The 26133-nt window shown below is 37.6% G+C and overlaps 1 protein-coding gene across 2 annotated transcripts in view; it reads left to right on the top strand.

Annotated features, from left to right (window-relative positions):
- The window catches only part of LOC140739469 (lysine-specific demethylase 3B-like), a 119916-nt gene that overhangs the window by 18796 nt on the left and 74987 nt on the right, over positions 1 to 26133 (top strand). For both annotated transcript variants that reach the window (XM_073067792.1, XM_073067791.1), the window contains exons 2-8: positions 11308 to 11475; positions 11780 to 11893; positions 15743 to 15845; positions 19050 to 19174; positions 20025 to 20156; positions 23151 to 23247; positions 23993 to 24759. In XM_073067792.1, the coding sequence (XP_072923893.1) occupies positions 11308 to 11475; positions 11780 to 11893; positions 15743 to 15845; positions 19050 to 19174; positions 20025 to 20156; positions 23151 to 23247; positions 23993 to 24759 (1506 nt within the window). The remainder of the gene's footprint in view (positions 1 to 11307; positions 11476 to 11779; positions 11894 to 15742; positions 15846 to 19049; positions 19175 to 20024; positions 20157 to 23150; positions 23248 to 23992; positions 24760 to 26133) is intronic.

The raw sequence follows: 26133 nt of genomic DNA, 5'->3' as shown, positions 1-26133 counted from the left end.
ATGATTGACCACGACGTTTCTGGTCCTCAAGCTTGCCCATTCCTTTGTGCTTTTTCAGAAGAGCTTGAACAGCAAATCTTGAAACTCTTGTCTGCCATGAAATGTTTGCCTGAGAGAGAGACTTTGCTAATGTGTCTTTGTTGTTATGCTTACTCTTGCCATGTTGTAAGTATTAATGATTTGAGGGTTAAACTGTCATACCTGTCACACCCTCATATTTTAGTTTGGCTGTCCTTTGCCCAGTTTGATTCCTTCTCCATTCATTTCTGTTTCAGTGAATCAGATTTGTTAATTCAACTTTGTTAATTCAACTCATTATGTTATTGACCATTAGGACCTGTTTGTTAATTTTGTTTAATCGTGCAGTGTGCTATATATCTACAAAGTAATCAAGCTTTAATGTGAAAAGTGGGATCTGTTACTTAATATGTTACTTTCTTTAATGAAATTCAAAAAAATGAATGTTTGGAAATCTGAAATTTGCTCTTTTCTACTGACAGCTTACAAAAAAATCTAAAACAAATTTAAAACTCTAGGGTGCCTGAGACATTTACACAAACTGTATATATTGCTTTAATGACTGTATTGAAAAGCTTGTGTTTCCCTTCATCAGTCAGTTGCAACCTTTGGAAATGCTGTTCCTGAGTGGAAAACGATTGCTTAAGAAAATAAAATTACTGAATGAAGTTACAATAGAGTTTTGATTCAATAATTGCTAACTTGCTATAATTTTACCTGTAATGGTCCTGTATATTTTTAAAAGGAGAAAAACTGGTCCTTTTGGTTCTATGAGGAATGGAAAAGTAAGATATTAATTGCATTTATTTTTGGCAGAGCAATTAGCTGGTAGGTTGCTTTGACTTATCCTCAAACTTTGCCAAAAGCTGTTTGTGTTGCTTTAGCAATATTTGTCTGTCTCCTCGCTGGTGCAAATTGTGAAGAAAATAATGAGTAAAGTTTATTTTTTGTTGGCTGAACTTGTGCATTAATCTCAGAATATTGTATTGTGGTTAACTTGTAGAAATTAAAAAATATCTATAAAGTAATTAAGTTGAACAACGCCATTATTTTATATTTTCTGCTAATTGGCATTGATCCACTTGACAGCACATGATTGGAGTCTTCAACATGCTGCTGTGCTAGAAGATTAGAAATAAAGATAAGATTTATAAATGTGTAATGATTTTAGCTAATAGAATTTCCTGGCATTAGTTACCTTCTTTGTTCACATCCTTGGCAGGAGAAAAAGCTATTTGCTGAAAAGTATCCAGGAAGGATATGTAATGAGAGCTTATGTTTCTGACCAATGAGTTGCCTTCAGGAGTGGAAAAAGGTTAAAGATTAAAACTGATTACAAAATACTGAGGGAAATTGAGAATAAAAGGGAAAATATGTGATAATAAAAAAACAAAAACTTTGCATTTGTTGTAATACTAAATTAGAAACATGATGGAAATGATGGTGAAGCAGAATCTGTGGAGGGAAGAGTAGAGTTAATTGTTTAGGTTATGTCAACCTCAGATTTTTCAGTTCTATTTTGTTTGTTGCCTCAGCATCTGTGTGTTTCTAATATTTTTAAGTTTTGTGATATTCTGGTAAGAAGAAAAAATTAAGTGACAAAGGTGTGATGCATGGCAGCAGAAGGTGAAAACTTACTAGTGAGGAACTGAAAGGTGTTCTTGTTCCCACGTGAATAGGAAAATATTTACCTGAAATTGTTGGAGTCCACTTTGAGTTCAGATAGGTGTATGTAGTGTTAGGCCTCCATTAGTCTCGATAGACCATGAATTTGCACTTTTTTAATGGAAGACCGGCAGTTGCCCAAGCTGCAAGCCTCCCCTCTCCATGCCACCAATGTTGTCCAAGGGAAGGGCATTAGGACCCATACAGCTTGGCATTGGTGTCGTCGCAGAGCAATGTGTGGTTAAGTGCCTTGCTCAAGGACACACACGCAAGCCTCAGCCAAGGCTCGAACTTGTGACCTTCAGATAACTAGACGAATGCCTTAACCACTTGGCCATGTGCCAACACAGATAGGTGTAATGACTGGATGGTCCAGATAGTTGACGAGGTACTGTTCCTTGAACCTGTATTGACCTTCATTTGGACAGCTTAGGAGGCTAAGGATCAAGAGTTCAGAGTAGAATGATTGACTCGAAGGCCTGGCAATGAGAAGTTCATTGTCATGCTCCTGGACCAACGGAACTGTTCTGCATAATATTATCCATTCTTCATTTTGCACCAACTACATTCAATTTGAGATGGGTTATCCACTGTATTTGTTTCATTTCCTGCACTTTGTACAATTTTGAAGGAAAAAAAATGACCATGCTGATGAACTGGTACCCATCTATAGTAATCCTGTTTGTCAGCACTTGATTGGTACTTGCCTTGCCAATAAAGTACTACGAAGATATACTATTAAAGTGTTATGAAAGTTTCTTTCTGCATCACATTCTCAGTGCATTACAGATTGCAACCACTCCCTGGGTGAATAAAGTCTGTCTTGCACATGGTCTGAACTACTTACCTGAAACCCATGCCCTCTGATGTTGGACGTCTTTGCTGGGGGGAGGGAATACTATCTATTCCCCTCATAACTTATTCGTCGCTATTGGATACCTCCTTAACCTTTTGTTCTTCAGGCCTTGTAGAGATAGCATGGATTTGTAGTTATCGTATGACGAAAAGCTGCAGAAAGGTTGGTTTGAGGAAGTTGATAGGGAGAAGAATGGGTTTGTTGGTTTAGAAGATGATTTTGTGGTGCAAACTAAACATGATTACTTTGGCTTCTGATATTCAGTTGGAGGAAACTTGTGCCCATCCATTCCTGATATTGGACACTTAAGATATTGTAAAAGGTTCAGATAATGCATACAAAATGCTGGAGGAACTCGGCAGGCCAGGCAGCATCTATGGAAAAGAGTAAATGGTTGACATTTCAGCCGAGATCCTTCTTCAGGACCTTTTCCATAGATGCTGCCTAGCCTTCTGAGTTCCTCTGGCATTTTGTGTGTGTTGCTTTGAATCTCTACCATCTGCAGATTTTCTCATGTGACGGATTCAGGCATGTTATACTGAAGTATAGCTGGATGCCCTTGGCATACATGGGAAAACTTTTCAGATGGGAGAGGAAAACTGAAATGACTAGAGCAGTGCATTTATCAGTGCTCTTTATTAAGATAATAGGCGATTTTCTTCCATTCCAGTTTGCTGCTGATCCTATGTCCAATTCCTTACTTTGTCCGTATTGATTGGTATGAGAGATGTCTGGAGGATATTACAGATATAAAGTAATGGCAGCATTTAAATTACAATACATTTTATGAAAGTTTCAGTTGCTGTCACACTGAGAGGTGATGGGCAAGCAGGACTTGGTTCTGCATGGAATATGAAGATTTTGCTATGAAATCCTGCTTTTTTGTACCAACCACTTTTGGCTATTTTGCTGAAAGCTGTAAATTAGTATAAAATATGAATGCTTATTTACCATGTGCAGATGATGTATTAATTCCATGCAAACTTTAAGATCAGAAGACCATCGGTCTGAACTGGATTCAGTTCAGAAATGCAAAGCATGCAATTTCTCAGTACTATTTTTATTTGATTTTTGTTTTCGTATTTTGGTGGTACTTCAAAGCTGCAGGCCTCAAATTAATCTTTATACAATATGATTTTAGTTAGGTTCAACTGCTGCTAGCTCATTAGAAAATAAAACATGGTTAAAATAAGTAATTGTTCCTTTATGTGGTGAACTTCAGAAAAGGATGCTTGTCCCAACATTATTATGTAATTACAGAAATGATTTCTGCTGGGTGGTAGCTGATGTTTTGGTGTAGTAGCTTGCTTTTTAGGTGAAATAGAAATGGTAACTAAATTTCTGTGAGGAAAAATGAACATAAGAGTAGCATTTAAGTATGATGTTAGGAGGTTAAATTCCCTTAATTTATACTGTAAAACATCAAATCAAGCTTTGGCTGCTAGTTTTTACCAGAGCATTTTCTTAAAGTAAGTTACTGCAGGAATCCTGAAGATGTTTTCCCTTTAGCGCCTTGGATGTACAAAAGCTGTAACTCACCAACAGAATATCAGAGATTTGAACTTCACAGTGGATTCATCTTCAGAAGTAAACAAAGGAACAGGATAAGCATCTCCCCATGGATACCAGTAGAAGAATTTGATTGTGTCTCAATGTTAGAAATTTTGCATTTTGGAAGCTTATTTCATTTTCCATATCTATTTTCATTACTTGAACAATTTTAATCATTCTATTCTTTTGGCTATTTTTGTAGTCTTTGTACTAGAAGGCAGCACTAATAAAGTTGTTTGTGTGTTTTGTTTTGTCAAAATATAAAATCCAGTAAAAGTGAAATAAATTTCAAAATCTTGTGTTCCAGGTGTATGAAGAGCATGACATTCTGACAAATCCTTTGACAAGCTTGATGCTAGCATTAAATTGCTAGTGAAGTGAAAAATCAGAGCACAGTTGCAACCACTCATTAAATAATCCTGAAGGGAAAACAAGCTTGCATGCTTGATGCAAGTGTCCCAGAGCAATAATGACATTGAAAACCACATGTGAAATGATCTAAAGATCAACCAAAAAAACCTCTATCATTCATAAAAACAGAAACAGATGCACTGAACTTGAAATTATGAAAGCTGGAGACAAAGCTCAAGAAAATATATGGCACCGTTTAGTCCTTATTGCCATCCAAGCCTTTGGAGAAAAGTGAAAATTATGATGGTAAAAATAGAAATCTGTTCATTGGGGTATAGAGAAATTCTGTGCTTGACCGAAGATCTTTTCAGTCTAAAACACTCTTCTTGGAACCTAAAAATAAATCTTGTGAATGCCTTGGGAAAATTTGAAAATTACTATTCCTTTTAATTGTTAATTTGTGTATTACATGAAAGAAGGAATTTGTAAAATCACATTTAACTATTTCTGGAAGAAAGCCTGCCATGGGCATTTACCCTTCATAATATTTTTGGATGAACTAAAGTGCTCTGGCTACTGATATAAAAGAAAAGTGATAATTCAGGATAAGGTGAAAAATGTGTACAATTGGTGAACTGAAGAAAGGAACATTTTTGAGGTGGAGCTGGATAGTTTTGTGATGGAGAAGTAAGGTGGCATTGTGAGGTATCAAAACTAGTGGCTTTGATACCACTGGAGGAAAAAGCATTTTCTCAGGTGGAAGTGAATCTCTGAAATTCTCATCTCAACCATGGAGGCTGGATCGCTGAATATGGTTAAGACAAAGCTGGATAAACATTTGAAATAGTGGGGTATTGATGGTTATGGGAAGGTGGCATAGTAGTGGAATTGAGGCCAACACAGATCTGATGTTGAATGGCAGGGACAGACTTGAGCCAGGTGGCAGCCACTCTATTTTCTTGTGTCCTTTGACCATGTGCTCAGCTGCTTTAATGTATTTTGGTGTATTTTGAAGTTACTCCTTTAGTTTCTGACCTTACAGTTAGAATGTGAAATGAGAAATTGAATGGGAGTGGGGGAGTCAAGTGCATGTAATGAGCCTTCATTAATCAAAGACAATAAATAGCTATCCTAACCAGTATGTGTATTGTGATTATTCTGATTTTGTTGAATATGAATCTCTCAACACACGTAATCATGATGTAGAGGCAGGCTTGTGTTACTTTTAGCAAGAGGCATTTTTATCCAACTTCTGTGCTCTTATTCCAAGTGGTTTTGTATTCTGGTGGTGCTTTTAGTTGGGAGGGGAGGTGGTAAGCAATGTCTAAAATTTCATGGACATCGTATAAGCTTACCTGTTAATTTTCCATAAAGCTTGTTTCAGCTGTTCCTGGTTGAATATTGTAGCCATGTATTTAACAATAATACTTTGCATTTAATCTTGAGTGTAATGTCAAATATAAGCAGATGAGTTAACCATGTGTGAATTTTATTCATCTAGTCAGTTTATATACTTGATTTGTAGAGAAAACTGGCTTGTCAGAGATTCTTATGTTTAGGCTGGTGTTCCCAAATAATAATTAGTGCTGTAATGTTTGTATGAGAAGCAACTTTATTTTGCTATAGTGAAATGGATATTAGGAGTCATGTATTCCATAGTTCCAATAACACTGCCTTGCTACTGTTGGGTTTGAATCAGGATAGATCTGCTATGCAGACTGATATTCTTTGGACATTATTTGTAATTACTTGCTATCAGAGAAGGCAGCAAAGATAGTATTAAAGATTTACTTTAACGTGTGTGACTGTGTAGATGGAAATGGGAGGATTGTTGGAAGTACTCCAAATAGCTAAAATTTGGTCTCTGGTACCTCTGTAATGGATGATTTGAATAATAATTTCTGCAGATTTTTGTCAAAAGTACCTTATGACAGTACTTTTCTAAGGTGTCATTGCCAATCTGAAGTTTTTAAGTTTGCTTTTACTGTGATGTGTTTGTTCTGGTAAAAGCTTTCAAATTGGTGTACTATCAGTAGCTTGGTGAAGGCCACTGAAAATCTTTGTCTCAATTTTAATCAGGTCTTTATTTCTTTGTGTGCAGAATGATTGTTGCAGAAGCTGAATCTGTCAGGTTTGGACAGATATTGATATATTTTTACAAAGATGAGTTCTGTCATATAAGAAATAACTGGGTTAATCAGTGTAATCTTTAATTCCTTTATAAAAATCATGTAAAAATGTTAAAGGCTCCCTGTAGATTTCATGAAGTTGTAATGCTGTACTGTTTTCCTTAGAGGAAGTGAAGTGGTTTCTAGAAAACCCTAGAGATGTTGGCACTATTTCTGAATTGGTTTACAGCTGAGTTGCTTTGGCAAATGTGACACTTCGTGTGAAGTTATGCTGCAGACTGGTTCAAGGACTGATTCAATAATTTGAGTAATAATTATGAAGGCCAGTGACATGAAACTTTAGTAATCAGGCTGCTGAGAACATAGTTTCTTGGACAGGACATTCTGTCGAAGCAATTGTTCAATGCTGATTTTCATGGATGAATAAAGAGACTGAGCTTGCCTCCCTCTGGACATAGAGACATAGACATTCCTGAGATTATTTTGTCAGCATAGTTTTCCAAGTGTTCTGCACTTCGGAGTGCTATATAAATTTATTTCCTTTTTCAATCAGTTCTTAGTGTTGGGTGTTAATTTAGTAGGTATTTAGCACATATATTTGTGTTCATGTATGCAAGATACTCTGAAAATCTTTGGGTGTTAACTGAGATGCATCAAGGAATTTCCTATGAAGAGTACAGCTAACATAATTGTACTTGACATACAATTCTTCACTTTCAAACCCAGTTAGTTTTTTCAAGACCTTTAGGAAAAGATGCTTGCCACCCCTATCAATACATAACCCCAGTCTTACATTTACAGTAATCATCAGTTAAAATAAAGCCTCCTTACTTGCATCCCTGATCAAAGGTTTTTTAATCTACCAGTGTGAGAGCAATTGTCTAGTCCACAGGTTTAAACAAAGCACAATTCCAAAACACAGTGCCATCCTTGAAAAATGGCTCTCTCCTGAGTAAAACAATTTAACACACTTTAGGTGTCTTAGTTCATGATAGAGATTTTAACCTATAACCTTATGGCGAGATTTGTTTGTCCTTGCAACTTTTTGTATTGCATGAGCCTCCCTTAAATAATGCCCACAGTGATACAAAGCACATCTAGTTCCAGTGAGGTTTATACATTCGCTGATCTGAGAGGTTGGTCATGACTAGACTGAACTGCTGCCTCAGCAAGGGCCTGGATCCATTGCAATTTGCCTATTGCCACAATAAGTCAATAGCAAATGCTATCTCAATGGCTCTTCACTTGGCTTTAGACCACCTGGACAATACAAACACCTATGTCAGGATGCTGTTCATTGACGATAGCTCATCATTTACCACTATTCCCACAATCCTGATTGATAAGTTACAGAACCTGGGCCTCTGTACACCCCTCTGCAATCGGAACCTCAACTTCCTAACTGGAAGACCACAGTCTTTACAGATTGGTGATAATGTCTCCTCCTCCTTGCTGGCTATCAACACTGGTGCACCTCAGGGGTGTGTGCTTAGCCCACTGCTCTACTCTCTCTATACCCATGACTGTGTGGCTAGGCATAGCTGAAATAACATCTATAAATTTGCTGATGATACAACCATTGTGAAAATCTCAGATGGTGATGAGAGGGTGTACAGGAGTGAGATACGCCAACTAGTGGAATGGTGTTGCAGCAACAACCTGGCACACAACGTCAGTAAGACTAAAGAGCTGATTGTGGACTTCAGGAAGGGTAAGAAGAAGGAACACATACCAATCCTGATAGAGGGATCAGAAGTGGAGAGACTAAACCGTTTCAAGTTCCTGGGTGTCAAAATCTCTAAGGACCTAACCTGGTCCCAACATATCGATGCAGCTATAAAGAAGGCAGGACAGCGAACATACTTCATTAGTAGTTTGAAGAGATTTGGTATTTCAACGAAAACACTAAAGAACTTCTGTAGATGTACCATGAGAACATTCTGGCTGCGTTACTGTTTAGTATGGGGCGGGGTGGGGGGGGGGCTACTGCACAAGACGGAAAGAAGCTGTAGAGGGCTGTAAGTTGAGTTGGCTTTATCTTGGGTAGTGGTCTACAAAGTGCTCAGGATGTCTTCAAGGAGTGGTGTCTCAGAAAGACAGCGTCCATTATTAAGGACCCCCAGCCCAGGGCATGCTCTTTTCTCACTGTTACCATCAGATAGGATGTACAGAAGCCTGAAGGCACACACTCAGTAATTCAGGAACAGCTTCTTTCCCTCTGCCAACCAATTCCGAAATGGACATTGAACCCATGAACACTACCTCACTTTTTAATCTATTCAATATAAGTATACTGTAATTGATTTTACTTATTTTTTACTTTTTTCCCTTCTATATTACCGTAGATTCCGGATTTTAAGCCGCTACTTTTTTCCCACATTTTGAACAGCTTTGAACTCTGCGGCCTTTAATATGGAGCGGCTAATGCATGGTTTTTTTTCATGCCGCCAAAAACATTTTGCCTCGTAACAGTAGACCAATAAAATTGATGAGTAGTTCACAGAGGTCCAATGAAATTGTACGATAAATCAAGCGCACTTTCACAATTAAATTATTGTAAATCAGTCATTTGTACTCACCCTCATCAACATGGAAAACACTCGAAGAAAAGCATTGTGCTGCCTTTATGGCAGTTATTTAGTTTATAATATTTTCGCTTAGTAATTCATTTGTTAGTTAAAGTTAGAACTGTTTTAACTATATTTGTTTTCTGTACTACATCCCGGGATGCTATGACGTCACACCCGGTTTCGCCGAGTCTTGTGGGAAAAATGCCGGTTTGCGATAAACGGGAAGGCGGGGGGGGCGAGCGGCGGAGCGAAAACGCTGCTTTTAAGTTAAAGGCGATCAATAACTTTTCCTGGTAGGCTGCAGTATATATATTTTTTACCAGTCGTTAGGAGATATTGGAATGTTGTTCAGTAAAAAAGTATACGCAACGTATATTTAAAAGTAGCCGCGTTACAGGCACGGTTCGAAAAAAAGCATTTGCAATATGTATTTGTTTATGTTACCATATGGATTTAATTAAAAGTTAAAAAATCCTCACGTGTAATATCTTTCTGTGTAAATATCTCATATTACAACGTGGGACACCTGCGGCCGAAAATCCGGTGCGGCCTGTACAAGTACAAAATTGATTTTCTTTCTAAAATTAGAGCCAGCGGCTTTTAATCAGGTGCGCTCTGTAGTCCGGAATCTACGGTATGTATTGCATTGATTTGCTGCTGCTAAGTTAACAATTTTCAGAACACATACCGGTGATAACAAACCTGATTCTGATTCTGAAAATGAAGACATCATTTGGTACAATTGGATTTGATTAAGTCTAGGAACTGGGATTGAGGAGGAGATAGGAAAAAGGATCAGCCATGATTGAATGTTGGAGCAGGCTCGATGGCCTAATTCTGCTCTTATATCTTATGGTCTTATTAACCATATTTCTGTGGAAACCATGCCATTTAAGCATCCAGACCATATTTTGTTTTCTGTAACCTCAGTTACAGCCTTGCATGTGTCTTCCTGCTTTGCTCATGGAGAACAGGGTCACAGTTATGCTAACTTTGGGATCATGATACTGCCACATCTGAATTTCGTGCTTGTTGCTGTATTAGGGATGTGAACCCAGACTGGAGTGAAGAAATTTATAAAACTTCCCAAAAGGCAGGACGACATATAAAGTGAATATAGGTGTTTACCAAAACTGCAGGTATCAAATGCTCATGGAATGGACTTGTGTCTTTACAAACATTTCCCCAGTATTCTCTTACCAGGAACACCTGGAAGTCACCTGCATTTTATTTGCATGCAGGAAGCATGTTTTTTATGCACTTTTTTACCCTTTTGTCTAAGATCAGAGCCCTGTGTTTCTCTCCCATCAATGACAATTTCTTGTAGCTGGGAAATTTTTTGTAGCCCCTTGCAAGTGTCACAGTTCAAGGGATGAAGAGATTGCAGGAACTTGAAATATGTCAGTGGAGCATGCAATTGAAGATCTCATTTAACATTTTCTGTTATTTTAATGGAGTTACACTTGTTACATATCTCAGAAATTTTCACTAACCTTTGGTCTCATTGTTACAACTGAAAAAGAAAATCACATGGCATTTGATTGTGTTTCTTTGAGTAAGAATTGCATCTATTAAAATTTCTTATGTATTTTAAGTATTAATGTATTTTAAGCATGTTGCTGCTGTGGTTGTTGATTTTAGAAGTTTGAGAAACTTTTTTTCTGACCCTGCCTTTGTGTGGTGCCTTGTGATGTTATTCAAAATTATTTATATAAAATTGATTTAAATTGTAATTAAGTTACTCATGGAATTGAAACAAAAGCTGTGTCTGTATCAGTAACTTTAAATGAAAAATTGGCTTTTTAAATGTTTTTATACTTCAAATTTTTTGTCATTGTTTCTGTATCAGTTTCTTGATTTATCCTCACCTTTGCTGTCAAGAGGCTTGTTTATTGTTCAGTCTTTCGTTCTGATTCATAGTTCACTCAAACTATTAATTTATCTTTCCTGACTTGACAATTGTTCCATAAATATCTGCTTACATTTCCAACATTTACGTTTGCCTTCTGCCCTTATTTTTTTTACTGTTAATTATAATGTGAATGTTTTGCTTTCTGTGAAAATTACTTGTCAGAATTAACATTGGGTGTCCTTCACTTAGCAAATCTAATTATGATTGGCATCAAAATGAAATTTGGTTTATAGTCTAAATTACTTTGTTTTGCAGGTGTATGTTGAATTTGATGATTCACGGTGGAAGAAGCAAGCCTGGGTGAAGGTTTACGCTGAAGATGTACTTGTTTTCCTTGTGGAGCACACTCTGGTGTGGGCCCCCAGGAAGGAGCCGGTAGTTCTACAGGGAGGAAGGATTAATGCTAACCAGTGGCCTGCATTGGTAGGAAAATTAATTCTTCCTGCATTTTTGAATGTTTGATGTTCCCTACAACATTTGACTGATGTGTTGGTTAAACTGTTCTAATAACAGAATTAAGTTTCTTGCTTATTTTATTCTAGTGTGTAGGAGTGAAGGCTGCCAATTTGCAGTTACCTTTGATTTGTTTGCACATTCTTTGAATCTGTTTTGCTATCTTTGTAAATGAAAGCAAATCACATTACAACAGTATATCTGTTACATCATTCTGCAGTCACTGCATTATCCTTTTGTTGTCTGATTAGTTCACTTTGTTTTGTATTTGCAGACCTATAAAGCACTGGTAGATAAAATAGGGTTGGGCTCCATTGTTCCAGTTGAATTCTTTGGTGACAGGGTAAAGAATTTTGCAACAGATGGTACTGCCCTTCGAATATTTAAGGTAATTATTTTAGTATTTTCTCAGAATAATCAAGCTCTCTAAGTTTAGTCCGGTTCTGTAAAGGCATTAAAACCTTTAATCATAATTCCCAGACTTGAACTAATGAATCCTTTTTATGGCAAAGGTTTTTTTAGTTGAAGACTTTATATTCTGAATGTTGTAACTCTTAATAATTCTCCATCCACTAAAATAGATTTGTAAGTCATAGTCTTTTTATTTAATGATACAGTGCCTTGAAAAAGTATTTAGCCTCCACAACTATTTTCACATTTCACTCTCATTTTCTGAATTTAAAATATAAAGTAGGATTTTTTGAGCTAATCTACGAAACATTGTGCTTCATGACAAATCAAAAGAAAAAATTCTAAACCTGTCAACAATTAACTAAAAATTAAAACCAGATTTGTGAAGCTGAAAAACTATTTATTCCCTTTGTTATTACCACGCTAGCATTCCTCAGGTGCAATACTGTATATTACCATATTAGCTCATCAATTTGTTGATGTAGAAAATTGGAAGATCATCTGAATAAATAACCCCCCTCCCCCCTGTAAGATCCAACAGCATGGTAAATTTTCAATAGATAAAACCAAAACGAAGACAAAACAACATTCAAGGCAAGTCAATAGAGAAGTACAAATCTGGAGAAAGGTACAAGACCATCTCCAAGGTACTGAACATACCTGGAGCTCAGTGCCGTCCATCGTGGAAAAATGAAACCACAGCCACACTGCCTAGGTCAGGGCGCCCCCTGAACTCAGCCACTGAAGAAGAATGGTGCTTTGTGATGCCAACAGTCGCTTTGAGTGAGCTGCGGAAGTCAGTGACTGCAACTATAGATGAAGTTCATGGCTCCACAATCTCTCAGGGCTTGCACAACAAGGGTATTTATAGAAGAGTGGCAAGGAAAAAGCCCTGGCTTTAAAAAGAAAGCGCATATCCTTGCCCGTAAAGACCTTGCAAAGTGTCTCTTAGATGATACTTTAATGATGTGGAAGGCAGCCTTGTGGTTGGATGAGACTAAAGTGGAACTTTCTGGCCTCAACACTAAGTGGTACGTGTAATGTAAATCTAAAATCAGCCAGGTTACACCATCCCTACTGTGAAGTATGATGGAGGTAATATCATGCTGTGGCATGCTTTTCAGCAGCAGGGGCTGGAAATCTAGTCAGGATTGATAGGATGATGAATGCTGCTCAATACTGAGAGATTCTAGATAAAAAATTGCTACCCTCTGCCAGAAAGCTTAAACTGGGGAGGAAGTTTGTCTTTCAGCAAGACAATGAGCAAAAGCACACTGTCAGAGTAACCATAGAGTGGCTTCAAATGAAGCTATTTGATGCCCTTTGTGGCCCAGTCAGAGTCCTGACCTTAACCCAATCAAACATCACTGGCAATACCTCAAGTTTGCTGTCCACCCCCACTCGCTAACTAACCTTGCACAGCTTGAATAATTTTGCAAGGACGAATAGGCAAACCTTGCTCCATCATGATGTGCAGAGTTAATAGAGACTTACCCAAAAAGACTACTGGTTGTAATAGCTGAAAGAAGTGATTTAACAAAGTACTGAGCAAAAGGGGGTGATTACTTTTGAACTACTGACATTTCAGATTTTGAATTTTTAGTTTTTCATGCTTTACAATTTTCCCTCTGTTTTGGGGGGGCTGTGTTGTGGGGGCAGAAAAGGAGCATGTGATTCACGAATAAAAATGATAGGTTAAGTTGATTAAAATCCCTCGTAATACTCATTTACGTGAACAAAAGGTTGGGGGCTGAATACTTCTACAAAGCACTGTATGTAAACAAACTTTGTATATTTTGGTGTTTCTTGTTAACAGGTGTTCATGAAAATTAATTTTATTTGGAATTGCATTCTACATATTAGAAAATGGGCTTGTTTTGTTATGATTTCTCACATTTATTTATGATTTCTCATGTTCGTTTAAACTTTGACTTTTTCCTGTTGAAGTGCAGGTTGAGTACCCCTTACCCAAAATTCCAAAATCTGAAAAGCTCTGAAATCCAAAATTATTTTAAGCACTGACACCAAATCACAAATGGAAAATTTGGCAAGACGCTGGGAATGCTCCCAGTCGATGTACAGGTCTCTGTACACCACAGACAGATCTGAGAAGCGACCTCATGTATGTAATGAGCAAAAGTTAATGAAAGATAGAAAACAGCATAAGGCAAAAAGTGAAGCTTTTGATCATATATTTAAAGAGTGGATTTATTGGTATTAGAGTGAACATATGCCACTTACTTGTATGCTGATCATGAAACAAATGAAGATCTATCATGGTGAACTGAAAGTTGAAGGTAATTGTGAATATCCAGCAGGGTGATTGCAGAAATTTAAGAAAAGGCACAGCATCAGATTTTTCATGATTTGAGCTGATAGCACATCTGTTGAGAAGCAGCACAGAAATTCCTTGAGTTTGCCTAGATTGTCACTGATGAAAACCTTAACATGCTGAACGACTGCATCAGTATGTATATGTGACGAACATGTGGAAGATAAAGACTGCTTGGCATGTGAATTCAGAGTCAGAAATTACAGTGATCCCAAGCTATCTCATAGAATATTCCAAAATACAGAAAAATACGAAACACTTCTGGCCCCAGATGTTTCTGATATGATAAACTCAACCTGTACTAATATGCCTACCTGAAACAAAACTGACAGAGCAACTTTTGTGAGTGCAATTCACTTCTTTCTCCATGTTTGGATGGAATATGTTTTAACATGTCCAGTTTTCAGTGCGTTTTATTAGAGGAGAAATACTTGGTTTTTCACATTGTGTCCCTTGCATGATATGAAATTGAAATTCAGATGAAAGCTTAAAACTGTGGGAATGGATTAACAGTCAGTAAAAATTGCCCAGCATGCTTGGGTGTATGACACATCAGTTGGAGTTCTTATTTATCTTTTAGAAATAACAGTGTGGAATATGCCCTTCTGGCAGCTCGAGGCTGCATTGCATAGCAACCCCTGATAATCGCTGATTTGACCCTAACGTAATCACTGGATAATTTGCAATGATCAATTAAAACTATCCTGTATGTCTTTGGACTATGAGAAGAAATCGGGGTACCTGGAGGAAACCCACGCATTCCACAGGGAAGATGTACAGACTCCAAACTCCAATGCCCTAAGCTATAATAGCATAAAGGTTGCTGTCAACACAGCTGAATTAATGTGTCGTTTCACAGAAAGCTTCTGTTTCTTCAGATACAGAAGTTCCATCAGTGTGCAGTGCACCTTTCTTCTGCAGTATAACTTGCCTCTCTTTTAACTTTGAAAATGGTGCTTGACAATTATTTTGCAAATCTCCATTATATTAATAATAAAGTTTGAAGTTAATAGCTCATCTCCTTCGACCTTAGGTCACAAACTTATCAATAACCCCTGATGAGTTATTAACTTTAAACTTTCTGCATAATCATTCAGAGTTGAACTGCATGTGCATGTAACGAGAGCTGTATAACTCATCTGCTTCTGCCTTAGGCCACAAACTTATCAATCACCACTGCCTTAGTCCACAAACTTATCAATCACCCCTGCTGTGGACACTTTCTGGAGGTCCAAGATCCGTATGCTCCACAACCGCTGGACTAAGTGTGTAAATGTAGGAGGGGACTATGTTGAAAAATAAATGTGCTAAGTTTTCTAAAATTAACTCCTTCTACCTTAGGCCCGAACTTATCAATCACCCCTCATTACATCTGCAAACATGCAGAATACTGAATAGTGGTCTTCAATAGATATGGTCTCTTCACCCTTATTTCAAGACGTCTGTTCTCTTCATCTCTCACCTCACCTATAATATTTATATTTGTTTTTGAAGGAGGATTCTGACAGCCAGAATCCCATTGTTCAGGATAATCCAAAGCTCCAGGAAGCAATGAAATCTTGGATAAAAGAGAAAAAAATTCAAGAAATCATAAGAGGTATCGTGGGCAAATGATATAAGTATTCTAACTTATAAATGTTACTTATTTTATAAAAAAAATCTTAATATTGGAAACAGATTTCTGATTCTTTGAAAAAAGTGTGGGATGTAAATGTTTATTGCTTTTAACTTTGATTTCACTTTGCTAAAATGCAGTTTTTAAAAAATTCATATATATTACCAACATGATTATTGTTCATTTACTTTGAAAATTTGGGTAGTAAACTGACCTAAAAGGTCTCATTGGGCAGGATCTTGATTAACCACCACTTCCCCAACAAGTGCTATAATGAATCTTTTATTCTTCCAGTAACTTTGGTACAATTTAACTTGCATTAAAAATGTTCTTGTAGTTGTGCTTGAACATAGAAACCAGTTCAAATCACTTTGTGCGTAAAGGGATAATAGACAAAGGGGCTAAGAAAATATGAATGGCAAGACGTATTGTTTAAGAGTTGGAAAGGATAGCTGTAACCTGTAATCAAGAAGGCAGTAAGAATAAGAGGTAATTACAGGCTTCTGTGTCTGAAGTCACTGGTAGCTATTGGTAAAAATTCTGAGGGGCAGGTTTAATCTACACTTGGCAAAATAGGAATTAATCGAGGATGGTCAGTGTGACTTTATTAAGGAAGATCCTGTATGAACAATTTATTCAAATTGTATGAAAAGATAACAAAATGTATTGGTAACAAGAAATGAATGTGGTTTCTGCAGTCCACGTGGACTTGAGTAACATCCCACAGGGAGACTGATCCAGCAAGTTAGTGCCCATGAGATTCAAGGCAAGTTGTCAAGTTGGATGGTAGAAGGTTGCTTTGGTGATTGGGAAGCCTTTTGAGCATTCGTGCATCGCAGGGATTGGTACTAAAACCTTTGTTGTCTGTAATTTTCATTAAAGATTTGTACATGCATGTAGAATATATAGTTTGTAAATTTACAGATTATTTGTAAGTAATTTAATAGTGAAGAGGTTAGTCTTGTGTTACAGAATGTTATAGATCACTTGGTAAGGTAAACCTTAAGAGGAATAGATAGAATGGACAGCCAGTGCCTCTTCCCCAGGGCACCACTGCTCGATACAAGAGGACATGACTTTAAGGTAAGGGGTGGGAAGTTCAAAGGGGATATTAGAGGAAGGTTTTTCACTCAGAGAGTGGTTGGTGCGTGGAATGCACTGCCTGAGTCTGTGGTGGAGGCCGATACACTAGTGAAATTTAAGAGACTACTAGACAGGTATATGGAGGAATTTAAGGTGGGGGGATATATGGGAGGCAGGGTTTAAGGGTCGGCACAACATTGCGGGCCGAAGGGCCTGTACTGTGCTGTTACTATTCTGTGTTCTATGTTAAACATATGGAATTGAAATCTGATGAGTTCAAGGTAAAATCACTTTAGCAGGATTGATAAGATTAGTACCTGCACAAAGAATGGTAGGTCCCTGGGAGGTATTGAGGAATGCAGGAACCTTGGTGTACAAATCAATGTAACAGCAAAGCTGGATACCTTGGTATTAAAACAAACCCATACAAAATACATTGGCAGGGCAAAAAATATATACGCAGGGAAGTTATAGTATAACTTTACTTCTGAATGGACCATGAGCACTACCTTCCTATTCCTCTTTTGCATTAGTTAATTGATTATAGCAGTTTGTAATAATTTTTAATGTTTGTACTGTTACTGCAAAACAGCAAATTTCATGACATGGATTGTAGATAATAAGTCTGATTCTGATTTGTAGTCATTGGTTAGATCATAGCTGGGGTTCTGGATACTCTTCTGGTTGCCTCATAGGAAGAACATGACTGTACTAGAGAGAGTGCAGGGGAGATTCACTCAGATGTTGCGGGGGTGGAATATTTTGGTTGTGAGGACAGACCTTTTTAGACTGGATGTGCTTTCCTTGGAAAGAGGAGGCTGCAGAGATACCTGATAGACAAATATAAAACTAACAGGGTCGTAGAGTAGATAGTGGAAAGCTTTTCACTATACGAGGTGTCTGGAATCAGGGGCGTTGGATTGGGGTGAGGCATAAGAGGTGTAGAGGGAATCTGAGGAAGAACATTTCTGCTCAGATGTTGGTTGAAATCTGGAACACACTGACTGAGTGGGTTATAGAGGCCGACTTTCTCACAACATTTTAAGTAGAACTCCATTGAGCACTTAAACACCAAAACACCAAAGAGGGCTGCAACCAGAAGGTGTGAAATGTGATTATCGAGGTACTTGATGGTTGACATGGCCTGTTTCTTTTTACCTGACTGAGTTTCTAGAGTTCAGTTCCACTAAGGTGTCTCATTCCTGAATTCTCTGAAGCATTGTATTCCTCTAACATAACAATCTTTCCTGCTGTGAAGTGTTTTATTTGTATACAGTACTGTGCACAAGTGTCAGGCATCCTAGATTTTTTTTAAATATAAATTTTGTTCCAGATGCTTTTTTTTGGTCATTTGCATTAGTGTGTTGGTAGAAAAGAGCAAATCTTAGATTTCCAAACATTAATTTTCCAGAAAAAAGTTACACATAAATTTTTGTATTTGGTAAAAAAAAATTAACATTAAGTAATAGATTCCACTTTTCAAATAAAAATCTTAATTACTTTGTAGATATATAGCCCAGTGCATGATTAAACAAAGATAACAAACTGGATGCTAATGATCAGTGACATGAGTTGAATGAACTAAACTGATTAACTGAAACATAAACAGTTGTAGAAAGAATCAAACTGGGCAAAGGACAACCAAACTAAAAGGTGAGGGTGTACCAGATGTGACAGTTTAACCTTCAAGTCATCAATTCTTACAACAGTGAGCATAGAATCAAGGTGATCATCTTGCTTCATTAAATATTGATTTGATTGTTTTTTTTTACTGTTTACTGCTCTTTATGTTTTTTGATATTTAGAAACTTTTCATTATTTTTGAAATCATCTCTGCTTTATGGAATTTTTTTTTTACATGTGCCGAAGAATTTTGCACAGTACTGTAGTAGTATTAAAATACCTTGAATTCAGAATCCACATTAGTTAACACCGCTGACTACTCTCAATGTTTTCCTTATCAATAAGGTTCAGTAGACATTTTGGGTGGTTGCCATTTGCTTCCTTTTATTTACTGCTCTATGATAATTTGATGAATGGCTAAGTTTTTGTACCTTCTATAATTATGTAACTTTGACTTCACTATACTATTATTTCTGTTAGGTCCATACAATTTGCAGGGGCACAAGGTGAAGATCTACCAACCAGATTCCACAGAAGAGTGGTTCCTTGCAGTTGTTGCACATCATGACCCAAGTTCACGCACCATAGTGGTTACAACAGAGCAGGTATAATGTTGTGCTGACTTTAAACTTGCATATTTGTCGTTAGCTTTTCCCTTGATGTCTAATCTATTAATTTGATTTTTTGGCATTGTTAAGGATAATTCAATTTCTTTGGCTGGAGAAAGTTGTGCTTTTATTTCTAGCAACTTTGAGTCTTGCGGGAATTTGTTGTAAGAAAGTGTCAATAAAGTAATTGATGTCAAGACTAAAGAAATCTTTGTCCACATTTTCCTTGTTAAAAATTTTATAGGGATTGCATTTTTAAGGCTGCAAGTTGATAAAGGAAAATGAATGATAACACTGAATCAATAAATAAAATAATTGTAAAATATAACTGACATAATCTAGGACAGGGGTGTCAAACTCATTTTAGGTCACGGGCCGGATTGAGCAAAATGCAGCTTCATGCGGGCCGGATCAGTCGGACGCGTGCGAATGCAGCTTTCGTTGCCTCCATTTTTTCAGCCTGCTCTCATGTGTCTCAGTCTCTGCTATAACTACAAAGTGTTTCACTTTACAAATTCCGTTTCTTATGAAGAAGACTGCCGAATAAACACTAAAAACCCTGAAAACCTGGTATCTGAATAAACTCAGCATTAGCCATATCATACGCCATAGGCACTTCGATTACTGGGGCCAGCTTTAATAGTAATTAGATATTATCTCGCGGGCCAAAGATAATTCCACCGCGGATTTGGCCCACGGGCCTTGAGTTTGACATATATGATCTAGGATATATTGAACACCTTTGTAATTCTGGAAAAAATGTATCAAATTATAGATAGAAATTGGGTGATTTAGGAGGAGGGAGAAGTACAATTCGTCTATATATTTGCTTCCATTTTCCTAACAGGAGCAGCTGAGAAAGACTATTGATCCTATGCGGATTTACGTTACACTTGTGGATGAAACACTTCAGTCAGTGAAAGGGGAAACTGGGATACTGCCCAAAAACTTTGGGACAAGTGAGAGTAATGCATCAATGGTGAGTGTTTTGCAGGTTGCTCCCTTTTCTATTATTGGTCTATAACTTTGCATGAAGTGAAGATTTGGTCCTGTGCTTTTACTATCTATCCTAACCATAGGGAAGTAGTACTGAAACTTAGTCCTCCACATGAAGTTTTCTCGTTTCCCAGCCCACATCAGGTCTTTGTTTCGAATGAGTTACATGGGATGTAAACTGTTGCACCCGCTGGATGTATTGGTGCTTTGTGCTAGGACTGTAGTACAGGTTTCCCCCGCAATCCGAAGGTAGAGCATTCCTACGAAACTGTTTGTAATCCGAAATGTCATAAATCGAAGAAGCAATTACCATTAATTTATATGGGAAAAATTTTTGAACATTCCCAGACCCAAAAAAAACCTACCAAATCAAAGCAAGTAACACATAAAACCTAAAATAGCACTAACATATAGTAAAAACAGGAATGATATGATAAATATACACCCTATATAAAGTAGAAATATTGTAGGTATGGTGTAGTTTCACTTATCAAACTCGGGAAAACAGCGAGCCAAAAACGATTTGGAGAGGAAAAAAATCGACACGTACACGCATACGTATGCACATGCGTACACACGTACACGCATGTGCAAACAACTGCCTGCACAAGGCTTCATGATCATTGTAGTCTTTCTCGGGGTAGACACACATATAAAGCGGGTGTCCTTTTTCGTAAAAGCGAAAATTCTCTTTGGTTAGCGAAAACAGGTACTAATATAAGTCTTTTGTAACAGCGAGTTGTCGTAAAGTGAACGTTCGAAAAGCGGGGGCCACCTGTACTCAACATGGGCTACATAGCCCCCCTCCCCCACCCTGGGGACCCTGCCAAATTTCATAGGGGCCTCAAGTAAAAAAACAAGAAACTGGGGGCCTCAAGAGTTTCTGAATAGGCCTTGATAAGTTAACTGTTGCAAGTAAATATTAATAAAATGTGTACATAAGATGCAAATGAATTTATGAAATTTAATTGGAACTCTGAATTGGGAAAATATAAAATATGCTAGATGATGCATTTGAGGCAGCAAACCTGCTTAGTCTGTGTGTGGAAAGAGGGGTTATCTCTGCTCCTGCTTGACCACTCAGAAATCTCCATTCACACCCTGCTGGATGGCCCACTGAGTCCTGTTCCACATCCACCTTCAAATCACTGATTATATAGTGAGCAGGTGGGTGTGACCCACCAGGATACCCTGCAACGTGCTCCACCAGCTAGTGATTATGGTGGTTATAGATAATTACATGTTAATAGGAAACCATCCACATCTAATTCCAACTGAAAGACCATCGCATGTTGCCAGGTTTTCCCTATCTAAATCCTTATTAGAAGGGAATTAATATATGGAAAGCCTGGCATGGCCCGTGTGGTAGTATTCTAATTAAAATAGTTATGAGCATCTCAAACAAGCTGAAGATTGGGTGGATTGTCTGCGGCAAGGCAAATCACTGAGCGTGCAGCAGGAGGCTGGTTCTGTTTGCCTTCCACTGACCTGTGTGTATTAAAATACAGGTACTTATTTAAAATGTGACATGAAGGCTGCAGTTACTGCAGTAGATTGTTGGAAATGGCTAAGCTGTAGAGAGGCAAGAGCATGTGTAGTCTACCACTGCATCTATCTGCCACTACAACTTCCAATAGATCCCTGATACCATATTTTGAAAGGAAGTTCAATTCGCTTTTCTCAGTGAGTACACGCTCTTTATTGTCACATAGAATTTACATACATAATCACATTTTTATAATATTTGTGACATGTATCTGAGAACTGCCTAAAAAAGCTAGTTTTACTTCTACATGTATATTTACTATTGAAATTTTTTCACATGAGATTATACTAATAATTCTTCAACATTTACTAATGTTATATTGAGTCTACTCAGTGGTCACTCTTAAAATAGAATTGCAAGATGATATTTATCTTGATCATTTGAATCGACAGCACACTGATATAAAACCTCAGTTTAGAGACCTACTGGAGATGCGTATTCCAGATTGGGTGGCGGATCCATTTGGAGTGAATGTGAGTGATGTTGACACCACATTTCAAGGATGTCTTACTGAGCTGCAGAGTGATATATCATCTCAAGCAAAATTCAAGCACAGCAAGCAAAATTTCTGGATAACTAGTGATATTCAAAATAAGTTTCATAGCATTGGGAGTTGTCTTTAATTGGATTTCCATCTCTTTAGCTGAATGTGGTTTTAGTCAAGCTCTTCACTTGCTTGTCAAAAGCACGTAACCATCTCAATGTTATGAAAAGAGGTGATCTTTGATCATCTGGTTGCATCTTGGTTAAAGATATTCAAAAGCTCACTTGTTTGCATTAGTCACGAGGATATTTCTAAATACCCAAAGTAACAATATTAAGTAGTTTTTCATTGCTGGTTGGAAGAATATTATATGTTATAAATAAAATATCCTATTTAGAGCTTTTAAATATTTTCATTTTTCATATGTACCTGTAACATATTTAACATATAATATCTATAACCTGTTAAAGTATAAATATTGACTGTATATTAGAATAATTAGTACTGTTGACTAAATAAAACTTTAGCAATAATGAAGACTATGGAGGGTGGAGGCCTCAAGACTTGAATGAGTCACACATGGGCCACAAGCAGAAAAAAGGTTTGAGAAACACTGTGCTTATGGGAATACATTTAAAAATGTAGCACTTTTTCTATATTCAATATATTGTAATATGCTGGTTTGCTATTTAATAAAATAATCTGGCATAATTAGTTATATAACAGGATTTTTTCCCCCAAAAAATCCTTGTTTTTAAAAAAAAAAATTTCAAGATGAGTGTGACTTTGTTCTGTATAGCCCTTATTTGGAGGAAATGTGAAGGAGCCTGCAGTAAAGAAACCTGTTGGACAATTTAGTACTTGTATTTGTTTGTGGATTATCATTGATAGACTTTTGAGAGAGAAAATCCTTGCGTATGCCCATTGTTAATTTTCAATTTTGACAGGTTGCTCAAAAGCAAGCTACCCAAAACTCCAGAAATAGACGGAAGAAGGGGGCTGAGGGCAGTCCACCTTATAGTCCAAGTAAAGGTGATGAGAATGGTAAGACAATATCCTCTTGAAAATAAGAGTTCTAGCATTAGGAAGCTTTGGAGTGAGGGATCGTGTGGTACTCATCTTGTCAAACCAAAAGACTTTACAATTAATATTATTAAATTGCCTGTGCTTGGATCTCCTGCTATACTGGCATATTCACAGGGCACTGAGGCCAAGAAGGGAATGCATTTTACAATTGATGATTCATGTTACATTCACTACAAATCACTAATATGAGATGCTCAGTGAAGACTGAAAATTTTGGTTGTCCTGTAGACCCTCTTGTGTTTTTTTTCAATCTATGTTTTGGTAGTAATTATTTAGGAAAATACAGCTCCAGTGTTTTAATTAGCATTTACTCATCTTCCTCTGAATTATTGTATGTCTTGTATTAATCAAAAGTACTGTGGGGCTTCAGTTTTAGGATATTTTATTTGCTGAGGCATTTAAAATTTTCCTATTTGTAAAGGTTATTTATGTTTGTAGTTGTTAGTAAATATAATGAAAACTGAAGCAGTCGATAAGCAGTAGAGTTGCTTTATTTTAGAGAGATTATTTAATATGAAGAAGCATTAATAATGTAATATTGAAATATTGTTATTAAGTTTGAGTAATGAAATGAATATCACATTTTAGTATTTAAATTTTCAGTTACTTATGTAATCATTGAGAATATCTATGCGATTAATTTAAATCAGAGGTGTTGTACGATTGCAAGTGTATAATGACAAAGTTTGTGTTTTCTCCTCAGATAAAAATAAAGATAGTCGTAGAAGAAAAAATGCAGCTGATGGAGAGAATCAACCTGTACAAAAAAAAGTGAAAGACAAAGAAGAATTGGAGCCTGACAACAGCAGTGTTTGTGCATTGGGTGCTGGAGGCAATGGCCCCAGTCTGCCAAAGAACGACGTCCCTGATGTGGAACAAGGAAACTTTGACTCCAAGAGAATTGGGGATTTGTCCTGGGGAAATGCTGACAGTGCTTCAGATCGATCGCGTTTTGTACCTCAGCCACAAGCAGGCTTGCGCTATGCCACGTATACCAAAGAGAATGGCAGGACCTTAGTTGTCCAGGATGAACCAATACATGGGAAGCCTTTTGTGCCAATTGCTGCTGCTGGTGGTGCTGTAGCTAGGCTAAGTGGAGTGCAATTTTCTAACGCAGATTCTTTGAATCCTCAGAGCAAAAAGAGTTTACCTACTACTGACTCTGGCAAAGCTTCTGATGTACCGATTGTGGAGCCTGCAAATTTTGTCCAAGATTCAACAAATACAGATAAGAAAGCTTTTATGGGAACTGGATTACCTGAACATGGGATGAAAGAAAACTTTGCTATTAATTCATTATCCCAACAACGGCCACAGAATATAACGCCTGAGTCCAAAAATGAAAGTCCCTCGTGCTCTCTGGTGAATCCAAACAACTTCCCAACATCTCAAGATAGGTTGCAGTCCACTTTGCGGGTATTCGACTCTCATCAGTCTTTCACAAGCCCCAATGAGGCACACAATTTTGATGTGAGTACCTATTGATGGTTGAGGTTTACTGTATCTTTCATTGATCATTTTGAATCGATGAATATTTGATTGATAGTCAATAATTGAGAGAAAGTTTCCAAGCAAAATTCTGGGTTTCCTGGAGATTATTTTTGCTAGCCCATTCCTGGTTTGTTTGCTTCAAATATAGACTGATTATAGTGACTCTTTGGATATATACTCAGCCACATTAGTCACAAAGGTAAGGTGATGTTAGATCTGGAGATGATTCTCTCCAGAGGATTCTTCGGAAGTCAAGAATGAGGTGCAAGGCTTATGGTTACCGGTGTTTTCTTAGATGTTCATTGAAGTACAAGTACCAGGGGCATAGTCATTTCCTTGAAAGTGGTGAACCAAGGATGTAAAGCTGCCATTATTGGATTGTAATGTTGAACTTCATTTAAGGAAGAGTGCATGTTTGTAATGCCTACAGGGGTGTATAACATTGGTGAGCATTGTGAGGTGTGTCCTGATGATGATTCTGGATGATGTTTGTCAGTTGGCATAATGCCTGACACAGTTCCAATGAAGTGTCCCTGGTCAGAATCAATGTGACATAGCGATCCAGATACAGGAATGTACTTTGATTAGAATTTTTGGTGTCTGGATAGTGGATTTCTGTGCTATGTTAGCCTCTATCAACCTTGCCAAGTTGTCCATTGTTAGCAGTATATCTGAGTATCCTTGGCATTTTTTAATAACGTAATGTAATCCACTTACCGTAGATTCCGGATTATAAGCCGCTACTTTTTTCCCACATTTTGAACAGCTTTGAACTCTGCGGCCTTTAATCCAGAGCGGCTAATACGTGGGTTTTTTTCATGCCGCCTCGTAAACATTTTGCCTCGTAACAGTAGACCAATAAAATTGATGAGTAGTTCACAGAGGTCCAATGAAATTGTACGATAAATCAAGCGCACTTTCACAATTAAATTATTGTAAATCAGTCATTTGTACTCACCCTCATCAACATGGAAAATACTCGAAGAAAAGCAAGACCCCGAGCGCGTCAGACCCGATTAGACCCGATCGCGTTACGCAAGCGCGTCAGACCCGAGCGCGTCAGACCCGATTAGACCCGATCGCGTTACGCAAGCGCGTCAGACCCGATTAGACCCGATCGCGTTACGCAAGCGCGTCAGACCCGATTAGACCCGATCGCGTTACGCGAGCGCGTCAGACCCGATTAGACCCGATCGCGTTACGCAAGCGCGTCAGACCCGAGCGAAAACGCTGCTTTTAAGTTAAAGGCGATCAATAACCTTTCCTGGTAGGCTGCAGTATATATATTTTTACCAGTCGCTAGGAGATATTGGAATGTTGTTCGTGCTGTTCAGTAAAAAAGTATATGCAACG

This window comes from Hemitrygon akajei, chromosome 15 (assembly GCF_048418815.1).
Source record: "Hemitrygon akajei chromosome 15, sHemAka1.3, whole genome shotgun sequence".
Classification (NCBI taxonomy): Eukaryota; Metazoa; Chordata; class Chondrichthyes; order Myliobatiformes; family Dasyatidae; genus Hemitrygon; species Hemitrygon akajei.
This window is presented reverse-complemented; position numbering and strand designations above follow the sequence as displayed.